Source organism: Oncorhynchus nerka, linkage group LG11 (assembly GCF_034236695.1).
Source record: "Oncorhynchus nerka isolate Pitt River linkage group LG11, Oner_Uvic_2.0, whole genome shotgun sequence".
In the NCBI taxonomy this organism is placed as follows: domain Eukaryota; kingdom Metazoa; phylum Chordata; class Actinopteri; order Salmoniformes; family Salmonidae; genus Oncorhynchus; species Oncorhynchus nerka.
This window is the reverse complement of record NC_088406.1, coordinates 51,266,988-51,282,871: the sequence shown is the minus strand read 5'-3', so window position 1 is coordinate 51,282,871 and position 15,884 is coordinate 51,266,988. Positions and strand designations below refer to the sequence as shown.

At 49.5% G+C, this 15,884-nt stretch overlaps 1 protein-coding gene across 5 annotated transcripts in view; it reads left to right on the top strand.

Moving 5' to 3' along the window:
- The window catches only part of LOC115137097 (signal-induced proliferation-associated 1-like protein 3), a 101,101-nt gene that overhangs the window by 54,661 nt on the left and 30,556 nt on the right, over nt 1-15,884 (top strand). For all 5 annotated transcript variants that reach the window (XM_065024634.1, XM_029673146.2, XM_029673148.2 and 2 more), the window contains 9 exons: nt 1,568-3,248; nt 4,757-4,887; nt 8,635-8,823; nt 9,018-9,192; nt 9,628-9,731; nt 13,764-13,921; nt 14,017-14,599; nt 14,972-15,070; nt 15,161-15,336. In XM_065024634.1, the coding sequence (XP_064880706.1) occupies nt 1,796-3,248; nt 4,757-4,887; nt 8,635-8,823; nt 9,018-9,192; nt 9,628-9,731; nt 13,764-13,921; nt 14,017-14,599; nt 14,972-15,070; nt 15,161-15,336 (3,068 nt within the window). In that variant the 5' untranslated portion in view covers nt 1,568-1,795. The remainder of the gene's footprint in view (nt 1-1,567; nt 3,249-4,756; nt 4,888-8,634; nt 8,824-9,017; nt 9,193-9,627; nt 9,732-13,763; nt 13,922-14,016; nt 14,600-14,971; nt 15,071-15,160; nt 15,337-15,884) is intronic.

The window sequence follows — 15,884 nt, the reverse complement described above, 5'->3', positions numbered from 1 at the left end:
GTATTCTTCAAACTATAAAATTATTTTGCTACGGAATTCTAAGCAAATCTTGTCTGCTAAATTAACTAGTGTAGCCCACAGCCATATGGCATAGCCATATCAGGGCCTAACAAAGACAACTCGGAGTATGATATTCTGTTCTTCGGAAAAAGACTACTTTTTCTTCATATCATGTTTCTTTTAGACCTGTCTAAAATGGATAATGGAATTATTGTCCTGGTGTAGGGTATATTAAGTAGATTTTTTAAATTTAAAAAAAAATATGTATATTTACCAAAGGTCTGCATCAGTGGCTTGTAGGCTATGCGTGGAAGCCTAGAGAACGTGTTTGTTAATTAACGGTCAATTACCGTGAGACGGGCAGTTATTCGCTGGACGATCACCGGCCGACAAAATGTCAAGCCGCCACAGCCCTAGGAAGGACCCCTGTATCTTTGTAGCGACTGGGTGTACTGATAATGAATCATTTCACTATGCTCTAAGGGACATTCAATGTCTGACCTCCCTGGGAGGCATTGGAAAACCTCCCTGGTCTTTGTAGTGGAATCTGCGTTTGAAATTGACTGCTCGACTGAGGGACCTTACAATTATCTGTATGTGTGGAGTCCATGTTAAGCATTATTACTGCACACAGTGAGCCCATGCAACTTATTCTGTGACTTGTTCAGCACATCTTTACTCTAGGCTTGCCATAACAAAGGGTTTGAGTACTTATTGACACATGATTTTTCAGCTTTTCATTTTAATTCATTTCTAAAAATGTTAACATAATTCCACTTTGACGTTATGGGTTATTGTGTGTGTGTGTGTGTGTGTGTGTGTGTGTGTGTGTGTGTGTGTGTGTGTGTGTGTGTGTGTGTGTGTAGGCCAGTGACAACAAAATTAAATTGTAATCCATTTGAAATTCAGGCAGTAACACAACAAAATGTGGAAAAAGTCAAGGGGTGTGAATACTTTCTGAAGGCACTGTATATTTATCATCCCCCCCGGACAAAGTACCAGCTGATAGAAGGAGCAAAATGAGGAAACATACTGCTGTCAGTTATATTAGCTGAACGATTACACTGCAGCAGCAACCTGTGTGTGTGAATATCCAGTCAGATTTATATATTTTCTTTATGATCAACAAGTGCTGTTTAGCTAGGATTTTAAATGGCCTAGTGCTTTCAGCATGGCTTTATGATGCAGGAGTTTGATTTGGTGTTAAGGGAATTGATAGTGCGTGTGTATTTCTGCTGAATAGGACACTAGTATGATGATAAACCAGGCATTCTGAAGATCGGTCTCAACAGGAGAAATCCTCTGTCAAACCCCCTCGCCTCTCTTTCTTAATCTTTCTCTCTCTCTCACTCTCACTCTCACACACACACACATTCTAGTACAGATGAGTTGCTGTAGTCATCGTTTTCGTGGTGTCATTTCATTGAGTAGGAGGGGTGAATCTTTGCCAGTGTATGTTAGTGTTTGGGCGTGCATGTTCAAAAACAGTGTATTACTGTATGCCATGTGTGCATATTGTTTTATTGTGGTCGTCAGCATATCAATGTGTGTTTTGTCTTCTCCCCAGATCTGCCCAGAGCCTGAGAGAAGAGAGACGGCCTACTGTGTAACTGGGTCTATGACCAGCAGTGTCCCACCCTCCCATTGAAAGCGATGTGTGTGGGAGGTGGAGGCCGCAGCATCAGCAGAGTGTGTGTGGGGCTCCTCTCCCTCTCCCCTACTCCCCACTCTGGCCTGGGATGCCAGCTCCCTGCCCCCCTGCCTGCTGTCCTGCCCTGAGCTCTCCTGGGGCGCCATGAACACCTACAGAGATCGAGGGGTCACCTGCACCTCCTCAGACCTGTTGGAGAGGGGTGGAGGGGGAGGGCCTGGGTCCCTCCTCACACAACATGCCACCTTCCACCTCACCCCCAACGGCCACCCTGCCCCCTCCTCTGACCCAGCCACCCAATCACGTGTCTCCGTTCCCAAGATGGGCGTCCGCGCCCGTATTGCTGAGTGGCCGCCGCGCCACGCGCAATCGAGGGAGTCGCTCCTGGAGAACGGGCAAGGCGGTAATCACCATGTAGACGACCCCTTCACGACGACCACATCTTTCCCCATCTCGGAGGTCGGGCTGGTGAGGGGAGGAGTGGCTCGTTTACCAAGGCGACGCACGAAGGACGTGGAGTTCCGTGGTGGGTACGGAGGTGAAAGAGGGTCTCCCTCAGGCCTGCGTGCCTTCCCCCCATTACGGCAGCGGTCCAACAGCGAGGTGACTCTGAGCGAACAGGATGAGAACGAGGTGGAAGGTCGTGGAGGTGCTAATCTGTTCCGGGAGTACGGCAGCACCTCCTCCATCGACGTGCAGGGCATCCCCGAGCAGAGCTTCTTTGACATGCTCAGCCAGTTCCACCAGGAGAGGCCCGACCAGCGCAGCACTGCCCCCGGACGCCTGGGGGAGCTACTGTACTCACCTCCCTCGGCACCCCTCCCCACGGGCCACTCCCCCACGCCCACATCCCGGGGGGAGGATGGAGGGATGGGGCGGTCAGAGAACAGGGTGAGGAAGAAGAGCGGGGGGACAGAGTCGTCTCTGGGGACGTCCTCTCTGTTCCGGAAGCTCCGCAGCTCCAGCAGAGGGGAGCTGGACAGAGGGGAGGTGTGGGAGGACTGGGGAGGCCGTAACTCTACAGATACACCCTACAAACCCTGGGTGTGCCCCAAGAGCTTTGTCCACTACGACGCCCAGAGCATCCTGTTTGACCTCAATGAGGCGGCTGCTCAGCGCGCCTACGTAGCCAAGCGGAGGAACACTGCCACCGGTGCATCGGCGGCCTCAGTCTCCCTGGCTGTGTCACGGTCCTCAACTCTGAGTGGGTTGGACGCTACCTACTCCAGCGTTGAGGACCTGACGCTAGACCTCGACCCCAGCGCGCCCACACCCTCCCTGGGCATGGACCCTCTGGACGCCCCCCCCGGTGGCCCCAACTCCAGTCCGCTCCTCCTCAGTTGCCCCCACTTCCATAACGAGACTGGGGGCCACGGGGAGCGCAACGTCAGCTTCCTGAGCTCCTCGGCCGAGCGGGGAGGGGAGGGGGGCGCTGGTGACCTGGCGAGGGGCAGCCTTCGGCGTAGCAACGCCAGTGTGTCGGTGGTGGAGGTACCCATAGAGCAGCAAGTCACCAGAATGGACAGGCTGAAACGCTGTAGCATCGAGCACGTGGACCTGGGGGCATGCTACTACCGAGACTACTTCCACGGGAAAGGTAACAACTCATCTGATCTTACCTACCAACGCTGCCTAACTACTTTTACTATAACTATTCACAAAAGTCTAGCGTATCACTAGTGTTTCCACTGGCGGTACTTTCTCCTCCTCCATCCAGCTGTCCCTGTACGGGCAGCCAACCTGGCAGCGGTCCCAGAGGATAACATGTACCTGCCTCTTGTCTGTTGGCAAACTGAGTTTGTAGCTCAGAGAAGAATTAGCTTAATCCCTCAGACACACGTTTTCCTTTCTGCCCCTGCACATTAATCCTGACACTGGTCCCCCCCCCCATCCTACAGAACAGCTGTGTGTGTGTGTGTGTGTGCTCCCAGAATTCCCTCTCTAGACCCTGGAAAAATAGATAGCTACCCCAAGGACTAAATCATCTGGTAAGAGCCTAATTAGAGACAGATGTTGTCAGGGTTTGTGACGCTTGCAACCACCGAGATGAAGGTTACCGCTCCAAAAATACTACTGCCTGTCCCCCTGAACGCTGCGTGGAACGTGAGACTGCTCCAGAGCAGTAACTGCGATGCCCTGCGTGCATGTCAAAAAGCCTCGCCCAGAAAGCTGACATTTTAGACTGCAAGACCAAGCTGGAATGCTAAACAGTGCTGAGCCTCTTCAATTATGCAGGGACGAAACAAGTTTGAAAACGTACAGTTCTTTCACTAGTTTCTTCCTCCTCCACTCACAAGTAGGAGAAGTCGCTCACAGTTTGTGGAGTAAGCTGTTACTGTATCATGTGGAAATTGTTTACAGCTTTTTTACTTCAGGAATGCGTCTTATCAGAGATTTCCACTTATTCATCAAACTTTAGATAAGCAGATAGGCTAGTCAGTCTTCAGTCTGTCACACACTTATAATAAAATGTAATAAAATGTCCTGTGGAATGTTCTGTTTATGAAACCAACCTTTCTGGCCACGATAGGCCTATACCACGCAAAGCAATACGGCTAGTATGTCAAAGCAAGCGATTGTATCGCCGTGGCTTAAATAACCAATATAATTGAGTTTAGTCATTTTGTAGATTCCTATTGTGTTCTCTACCTCTGAAGGTTACTCAAGCACGTGACTTCCCCTGGAAGAGTAGAATCTGTACCGAGCAAAGCCGTGCTCGCCGCGCCTCAGGCTCTGCTGTGCAATCTTTATCTGTCATTTGTAGCTCTAATCGATGTCCTCAGGTTCCTTGATGAGCTGATTAATTCAACGTGCATTTGAAAATGTATTAAAACCACATGAATACAAGCACTGCAAGCGCTGCTGTTATCGCACTCTTCAGCAGAGCATATCTCTTCTCTTTCCCTCCTCCGCTCTCTCCTTTCACTCTCAACCCCTTACTTTCCCTCCTCCGCTCTCTCCTTTCACTCTCAACCCCTTACTTTCCCTCCTCCATTTTTCCATGTCCAAGGGCTGTTATTAAAATGATCGATACACGTGTTCAACAGTACCAAAGGCATGTCCAGATATGTTGTGAACGCACTCTGTCCCTGTGTGTCACTGCAGAGCACTCAAACTACTTTGGCACGGACGACAAGCTGGGTCCGGTGGCTGTGAGTATCCGCAGGGAGAAACTGGATGACACTAAAGACCTGAAGGACCAGTACCAGTACCGCGTCATCGCCAGAACCAGTGAGGTACTAACACCCAACCCACCTTCCACTGCCTGCCTACACACAGCTAGAGGGAACACTGAGTAGGGTGAATACTGATGATGCCATGATATGTTTGTTTGAATAGGCAGAGTGTGTGTGGGAGTTTTGCAGATTTTTTGTACGCTGTTATTTATGCCTGGACTGGACCTCAGTGAGTCCCCGCGGCCCATGTTGGCTTCACATACACTACCTTCTCGCTCCACACCTTCCCCTCACTCCATTTACCTTCCCTTCTCCCTCCAATCTCTCCATTCTCTACCAGTGGAACTTTCCACCTGACCAGGCCCTGCTTAGAACAGCCAAGCCAAACACTGCCCTGGTCCGCTGGTAGGCCTCCCTCCACTAAGCTAGTGATACAGTGGGGCAAAAAAAGTATTTAGTCAGCCACCAATTGTGCAAGTTCTCCCACTTAAAAAGATGAGAGAGGCCTGTAATTTTCATCATAGGTACACTTCAACTATGACTGACGAAATGAGAAAAAAAATCCAGAAAATCACATTGTAGGATTTTTAATGAATTTATTAGCAAATTATGGTGGAAAATAAGTATTTGGTCAATAACAAAAGTTTATCTCAATACTTTGTTATATACCCTTTGTTGGCAATGACAGAGGTCAAACGTTTTCTGTAAGTCTTCACAAGGTTTTCACACACTGTTGCTGGTATTTTGGCCCATTCCTCCATGTAGATCTCCTCAAGAGCAGTGATGTTTCGGGGCTGTTGCTGGGCAACACGGACTTTCAACTCCCTCCAAAGATTTTCTATGGGGTTGAGATCTGGAGACTGGCTAGGCCACTCCAGGACCTTGAAATGCTTCTTACGAAGCCACTCCTTCGTTGCCCGGGCGGTATGTTTGGGATCATTGTCATGCTGAAAGACCCAGCCACGTTTCATCTTCAATGCCCTTGCTGATACATGGCCCTATTCATTCTTTCCTTTACACGGATCAGTCGTCCTGGTCCCTTTGCAGAAAAATAGCCCCAAATGTTGATGTTTCCACCCCCATGCTTCACAGTAGGTATGGTGTTCTTTGGATGCAACTCAGCATTCTTTGTCCTCCAAACACGACGAGTTGAGTTTTTACCAAAAAGTTATATTTTGGTTTCATCTGACCATATGACATTCTCCCAATCTTCTTCTGGATCATCCAAATGCTCTCTAGCAAACTTCAGACGGGCCTGGACATGTACTGGCTTAAGCAGTGGGACACGCCTGGCACTGCAGGATTTGAGTCCCTGGCGGCGTAGTGTGTTACTGATGGTAGGCTTTGTTACTTTGGTCCCAGCTCTCTGCAGGTCATTCACTAGGTCCCCCAGTGTGGTTCTGGGATTTTTGCTCAACGTTCTTGTGATCATTTTGACCCCACGGGGTGAGATCTTGCGTGGAGCCCCAGATCGAGGGAGATTATCAGTGGTCTTGTATGTCTTCCATTTCCTAATAATTGCTCCCACAGTTGATTTCTTCAAACCAAGCTGCTTACCTATTGCAGATTCAGTCTTCCCAGCCTGGTGCAGGTCTACAATTTTGTTTCTGGTGTCCTTTGACAGCTCTTTGGTCTTGGCCATAGTGGAGTTTGAAGTGTGACTGTTTGAGGTTGTGGAAAGGTGTCTTTTATACTGATAACAAGTGGAGGACAGAGGAGCCTCTTAAAGAAGAAGTTACAGGTCTGTGAGAGCCAGAAATCTTGCTTGTTTGTAGGTGACCAAATACTAATTTTCCACCTTAATTTGCAAATAAATTCATAAAAAATCCTACAATGTGATTTTCTGGATTTTGTTTCTCATTTTGTCTGTCATAGTTGAAGTGTACCTATGATGAAAATTACAGGCCTCTCATCTTTTTAAGTGGGAGAACTTGCACAATTGGTGGCTGAATAAATACTTTATTGCCCCACTGTATGTCAAACCTCCTCATTCAAGCAAAGATGTAGCCTGACGACTCAAACTGAATTATTCCGTTGCTCTGTCGTTCCCTACATACTTTTAGTCTGAGACTGCCGTCGTTTGAAGTAGTTTGTGGTGAAGAGGGACGTTGTACAAAACAAAGTCATCGGCGATTTGGATCGTCTCTAACCAATCAAGAGTATCAAAGCCAATGACACCTTTTCAAATCTCTGCTTTACCCATGGCTGTTCTGGCTCTTGCCCAACCCCATCGGTTTTTGGACCAATCAGACACGCCCTGAATGTGTTCCCATTCGGCGAAGGGTCGTGGAGGTACTCCGTTCCAGACTCATTGTGGAGAAGAAACGAACGTTCGTTGGAGTGTCGTAGTGTTTGGCCGGAGAGAGGAGTCTGGGTAGCCAGGCAAGCAAAGATGTGCTCTGATTGGATCTCCACCCCTCCAGCCCTGGGACAGGGCATTCTCTATGATTGGCCCAATCACCCGTCTAGCTTTTCCGAAGTCCTCTTTAGTAGGTTAAAAACAAAAGTGGGCACTTTCTCCTTGGGCAGGGTTTTTGCGCTCCCATTAACGTACTAGGGCACCACCAGAAGCCCTGAAATATTTACGTGGAAAACCCCATAAGCAATCCAAGCCACGATTTCTTTAGGGCACTCAAGGGTCCACATATACCTGGCACTACCTTTCCTGCACACACAGGTTCTCTCGTACTCTGCGACTGATTTGAAAGATTGACTTCCACTGCACAAATAGCGAGCCAAATAGACTTGGGTGTACATAGCGTTTCTGCTTGCACCCTGTCTAATACATGTGCTTCCCAATAGTGACCGGTGAGTCCTGTGGCCGTGCCCTTCTGGTTGGCTGCTGCCCTCCCTCGTGTTGTTTTTAGCTGGATTACATGGCTGCCTGGCCTCATCACCTTAGCCCCTATGGAACAATGGGCCGCTCCGCCGCCTGTGTCTACAGAGCTCAGCTCACACAGACACTCCACTCAGGCCTGCCCTTGGTTCCCACACAGAGAGAGCGAGAGAACGCTCACTACCCCTCCCTCCCTTCTCCCATACTCTCTAATTGAAGTCTGAACGATGCTGACACAGCATGCTGTAACCACACGATACACACACACACACATTCTTACACATAACCCACAAATGCCCCAGATTGGCGCAGTCAGTCACTGCTGGACGCCAACATAGGGTTTCCCACCCTGCCTCTCAGGGGGAGAGATGGATTGGAGGTACTTGTCAGATGTTAGAGGTCACCGGGGGAAACACGGTGTGAATAGTTAGACTGCAAGTTATTGGCAACTATTGTCTCTGCATCTGATAAAAGGACTTATGGAGTCCATTGACAAGAGGAGCTCTATATTGTGCCGGAAGGCAATCTGAATAGCTGGAATTGAACCTGCACTGTTTAGGGGTTTCTTTTCCGCCACGCCAAACCCTTGATTTCGTTAAGGTGAAGCACTCTCTCGCCCCGTCTAGTTCCTCAGTACTGTGTTGCAGTTTTAATGAAGCACGGTGCCGCGGTCTCTGAGTACCTTGAATAACGTATAGCTCTCTCAGCGCCTGAGATTATTATAGCCCCGCTGTCTGAAAACACCCCAAGTACAGATTGCAGATATGCCCTGACTGAAGACATCTGTCCTATTTCTCAATGTCTCTAAAAAAAAAAACACATTTAAACTCCCCAGCGACATAGATGTGAGAACGTTCTCTTCAAGTTATTGGACAATAAAGTACATTTCATCTCCTTTGTGTGTTTAAAAAAAATATATATATATTTTATTTTTTTACATCTCTAATGAGTCCAATGTCCTCTGTGTGTAGCTGGTGACGCTGCGGGGGTCCATCCTGGAGGATGCTGTGACCTCCACGGGCAGGCACGGCACGGTGCGGGGTCTCCCACTGAAGGAGGTGCTGGAGCAGGTGGTCCCGGAGCTCAGTGTGTCCTGCCTGCGCCTGGCTCTCAGCACGCCCAAGGTCACCGAGCAGCTCCTAAAACTGGACGAACAGGGGGTGAGTCTAGCGGGGTCACGTTCTCAGGCGCGAGTTCTATGATATCTCCGTGCATCTGTCTCTGTCTTACATCACCTCTGATATCACCACCTACAGCTACAGTCATAAACACCAGATGGGAATGTCTCTGTTTGAGCCAGGGGCTGGCGTCCGCGTGTGAATGCCGCCTAATATTTGTTTCTTCTCCGGTTTAGCTGAGTCAGAAGCACAAGGTGGGAGTGCTGCTGTGTCGGGCAGGCCAGAGCACCGAAGAGGAGATGTATAACAACGAAGAGGCCACGCCCGCCTTCTCTGCCTTCATGGACCTGCTAGGGGAGCAGGTGTGTCTCCGAGGCTTCACCAACTACGCCGCCCAGCTGGACACCAAGAGTACGTGTCCGCGTGTGTCTGTGTGTGAGGGGGGTGCGTTGTAGGGCGTTCGTTCGCCGGTGACTGCGCGTGCCTAATGTCAGAACAGAGTTTTCTGCATGCCTTCCTGACCTTGCAGTCATAGAATGATCGACTAAAGGGTGTGAACACTGAGGGAAAGGAGTGATTCCTGTCAAATGGTGCATGAATATAAAAACAGTGTTGCTACATAACTGCCTAATGAAGCAAAAACCTTTAGAAAAAAAGAGTTATGTGGTTTCCTAAAATAGTATTGTAATTCTCTACGGACTACGGCTTTTGATGTGGCGCTCTCTTTCCATTGTGTTCCTTCACTTGTGGAGTTCATGTCTTGGTGCTGAACTGGGCCTGGATAACGGAATATTAACCCTGTGTTTGCTTGTGCGTGTGTTTGTTTCTCTCTCGGTTTCCCCCCAGCTGACTCGACGGGCACCCACTCCCTGTACACCACCTACCAGGGCTATGAGGTCATGTTCCACGTGTCCACCATGCTGCCCTACATGCCCAACAACCCCCAGCAGGTGAGACCAACACACACACACAGCACGGTCTACCACAGCCCACCCCAGACACCTTCATGCCTACAAGATAGGATTCATCCTGCCTCTTCAACTACCCTTCTATCTAGTAGTGTTGTCTGGTCAATCCCACAGGTGTAGTTACAAAGGCTCAGGCACTCTTCCAGACTCCTAAAGGGTACTCTGGGTAGTGTGGCCATTGTCACGGTCTCACTAATCCTTTGGACGTCCGTCCGAGTGTCACCATCGAGCGTCATACATCTCAGATTCAGAAGACACATGGCGGACGAAGGGTTAAATACTTTGTGTAATGTGGTTTGTTGTAGAGCTGTTCTATAGTTTGTCTGGCTCGGACATGGACAATTGCAGCTGCTCATGAAATGGAACTTCTCTCTTGCCCCGCTCCCTCGCTTCTCTTTTAGAGTGTTGTTCCTCTTCCATTCTGTGTGTCTGCAGTATTTTTATGGAGTCTTTGTTCTCTTTGAATGGGCTTTTCAGTCCTCTCTCTCGTAACTAGTTCAAAGCTGGGTGGGGCTCAGTCTCTAGGTTTTGAAAGACTATTTTTCCCTTTCTGCTTTTAAATAACTCTGCCTTCCTACATATCACTCAGGGCGTTGTGGTAACGGTGTGTCTGGGTGAACTGTGTCAGTTGTTAAGCTCGGCATTTTTGTGTGTGCGCGTGTGTGTTTAAATCGTTGGCTCAAGTGTTTGCATGAGAACTTAATGTGGGTGAATGCACAAGGTCATATAAACCCCACGAGTGTACTTATGTTGGTAATGTGCTGCTAAAAGTATTTATGTTCCTTGAATACATGCCAACTGTACAGTCACTGTTGCTAGCACATACTTTTGGTCATGTAGTGTATGTGGACACTTACTCGTTGACCATCTCATTCCAAAATAATGGGCATTAATATGGAATTGGTCCCCCCCCCTTTGCTGCTTTAATAGCCTCCACACTTCTGGGAAGGTTTTCCAATAGATGTTGTAACATTGCTGCAGGGACTTGCTTCCATTCAGCCACGGGCATTAGTGAGGTCACTGATGTTGTGCGATTAGGCCCGGCTCGCAGTCGGCGTTCCAATTCATCCCAAAGGTGGGGTTGAGGTCAGGGCTCTGTGCAGGACCAGTCAAGTCCTTCCACACCGATCTCCACAAACCATTTCTGTATGGACCTCGCTTTGTGCATGGGGGCATTGTCATGCTGAAACAGGAAAGGGCCTTCCCCAAACTGTTGCCACAAAGTTAGAAGCACAGAATTGTCTAGAATGCCATTGTATGCTGTAGCATTAAGATTTCCCTCCACTGGAACTAAGGGGCTTATACCGAACCATGAAAAACAGCCCCACACTATTATTCCTCCTCCACCAAACTTCACAGTTGGCACTATGCATTGAGGCAGGTAGGGTTCTCCTGGCATCCGCCAAACCCAAATTAGTCTGTCGGACTGCCAGAAGGTGAAGCGTGATTCGTCCCTCCAGAGAATGGCGGCGAGCTTTACACCACTCCAGCCGACTCTTGGCATTGCGCATGGTATTGTTGCATAGGCTTGTGTGCGGCTGCTCAGCCATGGAAACCCATTTCATGAAGCTCCCGACGAACAGTTATTGTGCTGACGTTGCTTCCAGAGGCAGCTTGGAACTCTTAGTGAGTGTTGCTTCCAGAGGCAGCTTGGAACTCTTAGTGAGTGTTGCTTCCAGAGGCAGCTTGGAACTCTTAGTGAGTGTTGCTTCCAGAGGCAGCTTGGAACTCTTAGTGAGTGTTGCTTCCAGAGGCAGCTTGGAACTCTGTAGTAAGTGTTGCTTCCAGAGGCAGCTTGGAACTCTTAGTGAGTGTTGCTTCCAGAGGCAGCTTGGAACTCTTAGTGAGTGTTGCTTCCAGAGGCAGCTTGGAACTCTTAGTGAGTGTTGCTTCCAGAGGCAGCTTGGAACTCGGTAGTGAGTGTTGCTTCCAGAGGCAGCTTGGAACTCTGTAGTGAGTGTTGCTTCCAGAGGCAGCTTGGAACTCGGTAGTGAGTGTTGCTTCCAGAGGCAGCTTGGAACTCGGTAGTGAGTGTTGCAACCCGAGGACAGACAATTTTTTTTAATGCGCTTCAGCACTCGGTGGTCCTGTTCTGTGAGCTTGTCTGGCCTACCACTTCGCGGCTGAGCCGTTGCTGCTCCTTGACGTTTCCCACTTCCCTATAACAGCACTTGACTGGGGCAGGTCTAGCAGGGCAGACATTTGACCAACTGACTTGTTGGAAAGTTAGCATCCTATGACGATGCCACGTTGAAAGCCACAGCTCTTCGGTAAGGCCATTCTACTGCCAGTGTTTGTCTATGGAGATAGCATGGCTTAGTGCTCGGTTTTATACACCTGTCAGCAACGGGTGTGGCTGAAATGGCCAAATTCACAAATTTGAAGGGGTGTTCCACATACTTTTGTATATATATAGTGTAAGCTTGCTAATAGTTGCTAATACATACAACTGTTGCTAAAAGTATGCAAACAGCAGCCTATGTATGTGAATGGGTAGGTTATGAAAACTCTGTTTAAGCTATAGCAACAGAGATTCCAAGGCTATCACTGTTAATGAAAATTGGTTCTCAGTTGACCAACCTGGTTAATTAAATAACAAGTTTGATGACTAAAATATAAAGTATGTGTGAATGGGTTACGCCAAAGACGGTTTCAGTGTGAAGATGGTCAGAAACTGCTTCTACAATAGAAATCCCCGGTCACACTTGAAGGCAACGTCATGGCGACATTAGCTAGCGTAGCTCATGCGCAAAAAAACGCCATCGGGTCGGACAGTCACGTCGTGCCGAACTGCGCATGTGCAGACATTCAAACAAAAGGCACTCCTTCGATATAAAGTTTAGTTTTTTGATTTATATTTTTTACGTGTCAGTTTGTCACTTTCACGAGGTTGTAGTAATGACAGGTTCAGCAACTTAAGACATTGGCTCAAATCTAGGTTTTGCCTTAAGGACACATTTTTCACTTCTCTGTCTGCCAAACCCCCTGTCTGGTGTGTCAAGTCTGCTTCCAGATGCATTCCCAGAAGTATCGCGACGTTGCGCCTCTGGGTTTGAAAACTCTGTGATTACGCTATATGTGTGCATGTCCCTGACTGTGAACTACTTTTATGTGAGTGTGTAAACGGCACAATGGGAGAGAGTAGATGGATATTCAGCACACTGACTCCATCCAGAGGCTCAAAGGCGACAGCGCCAAAATGTTTACTTCTGCCACGCAACCTCTAGGTGTCAGTGTTGATCACCAGTAAACCCTCACTCTGAGGGACGGAAAGGAGAGAGGGAGATCTGCTAAGGCAGTCGATTATAGAGTAATGTTATGTGCCAGAGAGAGGAGGAGAGTCAAAAAGAGAGAGCCGAAGAGGTGACTGAGTAAGAGAGGACGTGGAGAGGAGAGCAGGCCCTCCGGTACATCCGGACCGCAGGGGCCTCTGTCAGTTGTCCAGCCCCAGGCAGAACTGGTGTCTCAGGCATACAGAGCTCCAGCAGCACCCCGTAGGGTGTGTTTAGGCTCTATGCTGTCTTGTGTAATTGACACTTTCACACTGCTGCAGAGAGAGAGGGTGGGCAAGCACCGCAATGGACACGGTATGTATTCTGTCACTGTGACTGACATTCACACATACTCAATCGAATGTAGCATTACATAAAGATCTGCTTGTTGGCCTCAGCAGTTCTCTCACTGCCTATATCTGTATCCCAATCTCAGACCTACATCCGCGTAGACTGGGACCAATCTGTCTTTCTCCCGCTCGGTCTCTCTCGGGGACTTTTCACGAACAATATACTGGGGCGATAGTGAGTCAAGTGAGCCCGTGTGCCAATTCTGGCTCACTCATGTTAATTTGTGCTCGGTGTATCTCCCCCGCTCACTCTCCTCCCCTCCCCTTGTCTCTCCCCCTGCCAACTCTGTGTCCTTACCTCCACCCTCGCTTTCACTCCTTTCTGTCTCCCTCTTTCACACGTTCCTTTTTGCTCTCTCTCACTCCCCCCCCCTCTCCTTTTTCTCCCTCAGCTCCTGAGGAAGAGGCACATAGGGAACGACATCGTCACACTAATCTTCCAGGAGCCGGGAGCGCTGCCCTTCACCCCTCAGAACGTCCGCTCCCACTTCCAGCACGTGTTCGTCATCGTCCGCGTGCACAACCCCTGCTCCGACGACACCTGCTACAGGTAGGGGGGAGGGGGCACCAACTCTCACCATGGTATCCATTATGCTGTTGTTATTGGTCAGTTGTTGATGGTTGTTTTTTCTCCCCTCTCTTCAGTGTGGCTGTGACGCGTATGAATGACGTACCTTCCTTCGGCCCGCCCATCCCCAGCGGGGTGACGTTCCGCGGCCCTGAAGCCTTCCGCAACTTCCTTTTGGCCAAGGTCATCAATGCCGAGAGTGCCGCGCACAAGTCTGAGAAGTTCCACACCATGGCCACGCGCACGCGACAGGAGTACCTCAGAGACTTAGCCGAGAACTGTGTGAGCAGTACGCCGCTCGACTCCGCGGGCAAACTCAACAACCTCATCTCGCTGGCGTCGAAGAAGAGAGAGCGGGCGAGGGCGAGAGAGGGGGCCGAGTTGGGAGCGGCCGGGGCGGTGGCGTGGAGGGTGCTGGCCCAGGACTTCAGTGGCGGCGGGTCGGAGATCTCCTGCGCTCTGGGCGTGTCGGCAGAGTACATCCTCCTGGCAGACTGCAACACCAAGGAAGTGGTGTTCAACTGCTTCTGCGCCGACGTGATCGGCTGGACGCCGGAGAGGCTGGCGCTGAAGATCTTCTACGGGAGAGGAGACCACATCGCCGTCAGAGTCCCCGAGGGCTTTGCTCAGGACATCAGGGAGGTGGTGCAGAGGTTAAAGGTGAGCGGGCAGAGGTCACAGAGCTGGGGAAGTTAACCAGGGGTATGGTGGCGTACGAGGCAGGGAAGAGTTTAACTGGATTTTTTTGTGTGGAAGAAATAGCCTGGGTACCGCCTCTCTACCTTGTTGCGTAAGACAATTAAGTTTTGCTGAAACCCACAGGCACCCAGGCTAAGATGACTGTGATTCTTGCCAAGAGGAGGTTCAACACTCATACTGAAACTAAAAATCTATGAAAATATCATGTTTGGCTGTTGTTGTGTGGCAGTATAATTATGTATTTAATGATTCATTTAAAACCACCAGCCTTTCGAAGCCCTTTTATTTGCTGAAAGCCCCTAAGCTCTTCCCCCTCCCTCCCTCTATCCCCAGGCGCTGACGGTGGGCTGTGAGACGGCGGATATGACTCTGAGGAGGAACGGCCTGGGACAGCTGGGGTTCCACGTCAGTCTGGACGGCACCGTGGCTGAGGTACTTTCCCCATACTTTCTAAAACACGTTTTTCAGTAAACGCATGTAAAAATCAGACGTAAAATTATATTGAAAGTACGATTATTTTAGGTGGAGGAGTACGGCTTCGCCTGGCAGGCAGGGCTGAGGCAGGGCAGCCGGCTGGTGGAGATCTGCAAGGTTGCCGCGGTAACCCTGACACACGAGCAGATGATCGACCTACTGAGGACGTCTGTCACCGTTAAAGTGGTGATCATACCGCCCTACGAGGAGGGAGGGCCCCGCAGGTCAGTGTGTGCGCGTTTGAGTGTGTGTATGTGAAAATGAATGCGTTTGTGTGTTTGCTGTCAAAGCATCATCCTGCCTCTAAGGATGTGTTGTAGAGAGAGAAGACGCACACACAGCAACACACACAGAGCTGAGAGATGCTGGCCAGACGTCTCTGTTCTGAGGAGAGTTTTGAGTGGGTGTGTGTGAAAGGGAGAGAGGCGAGAGGCACATGGTGTGGGCTTGGTGAAAGAGAGAGACTGATAGAAAGAAGCAACAATAGAATGAATCGTGTCCTTTCAAGCTTTCTTATTCCCCGTCTCTCGTTCTGTCCGTCAAGGCCTGTGTTTTTCCCACAGCCTCTCACTCTCTCTCTCGCTATCTCCCCTTCACCCATCTCCGTTCCTCTCAACCTTTCATCTGAGTGTGGGCCTTGAGTACAGTGGGATAATGAGGCTCTATTAAATACTGTGGGTTTGAATGTTACTGAGATGAATACGCACCGACTACACACTGTGTGACTAGTCTCTACTCGATTTCTAGCCCAGCTTGGCGGTGTCCCAAATGG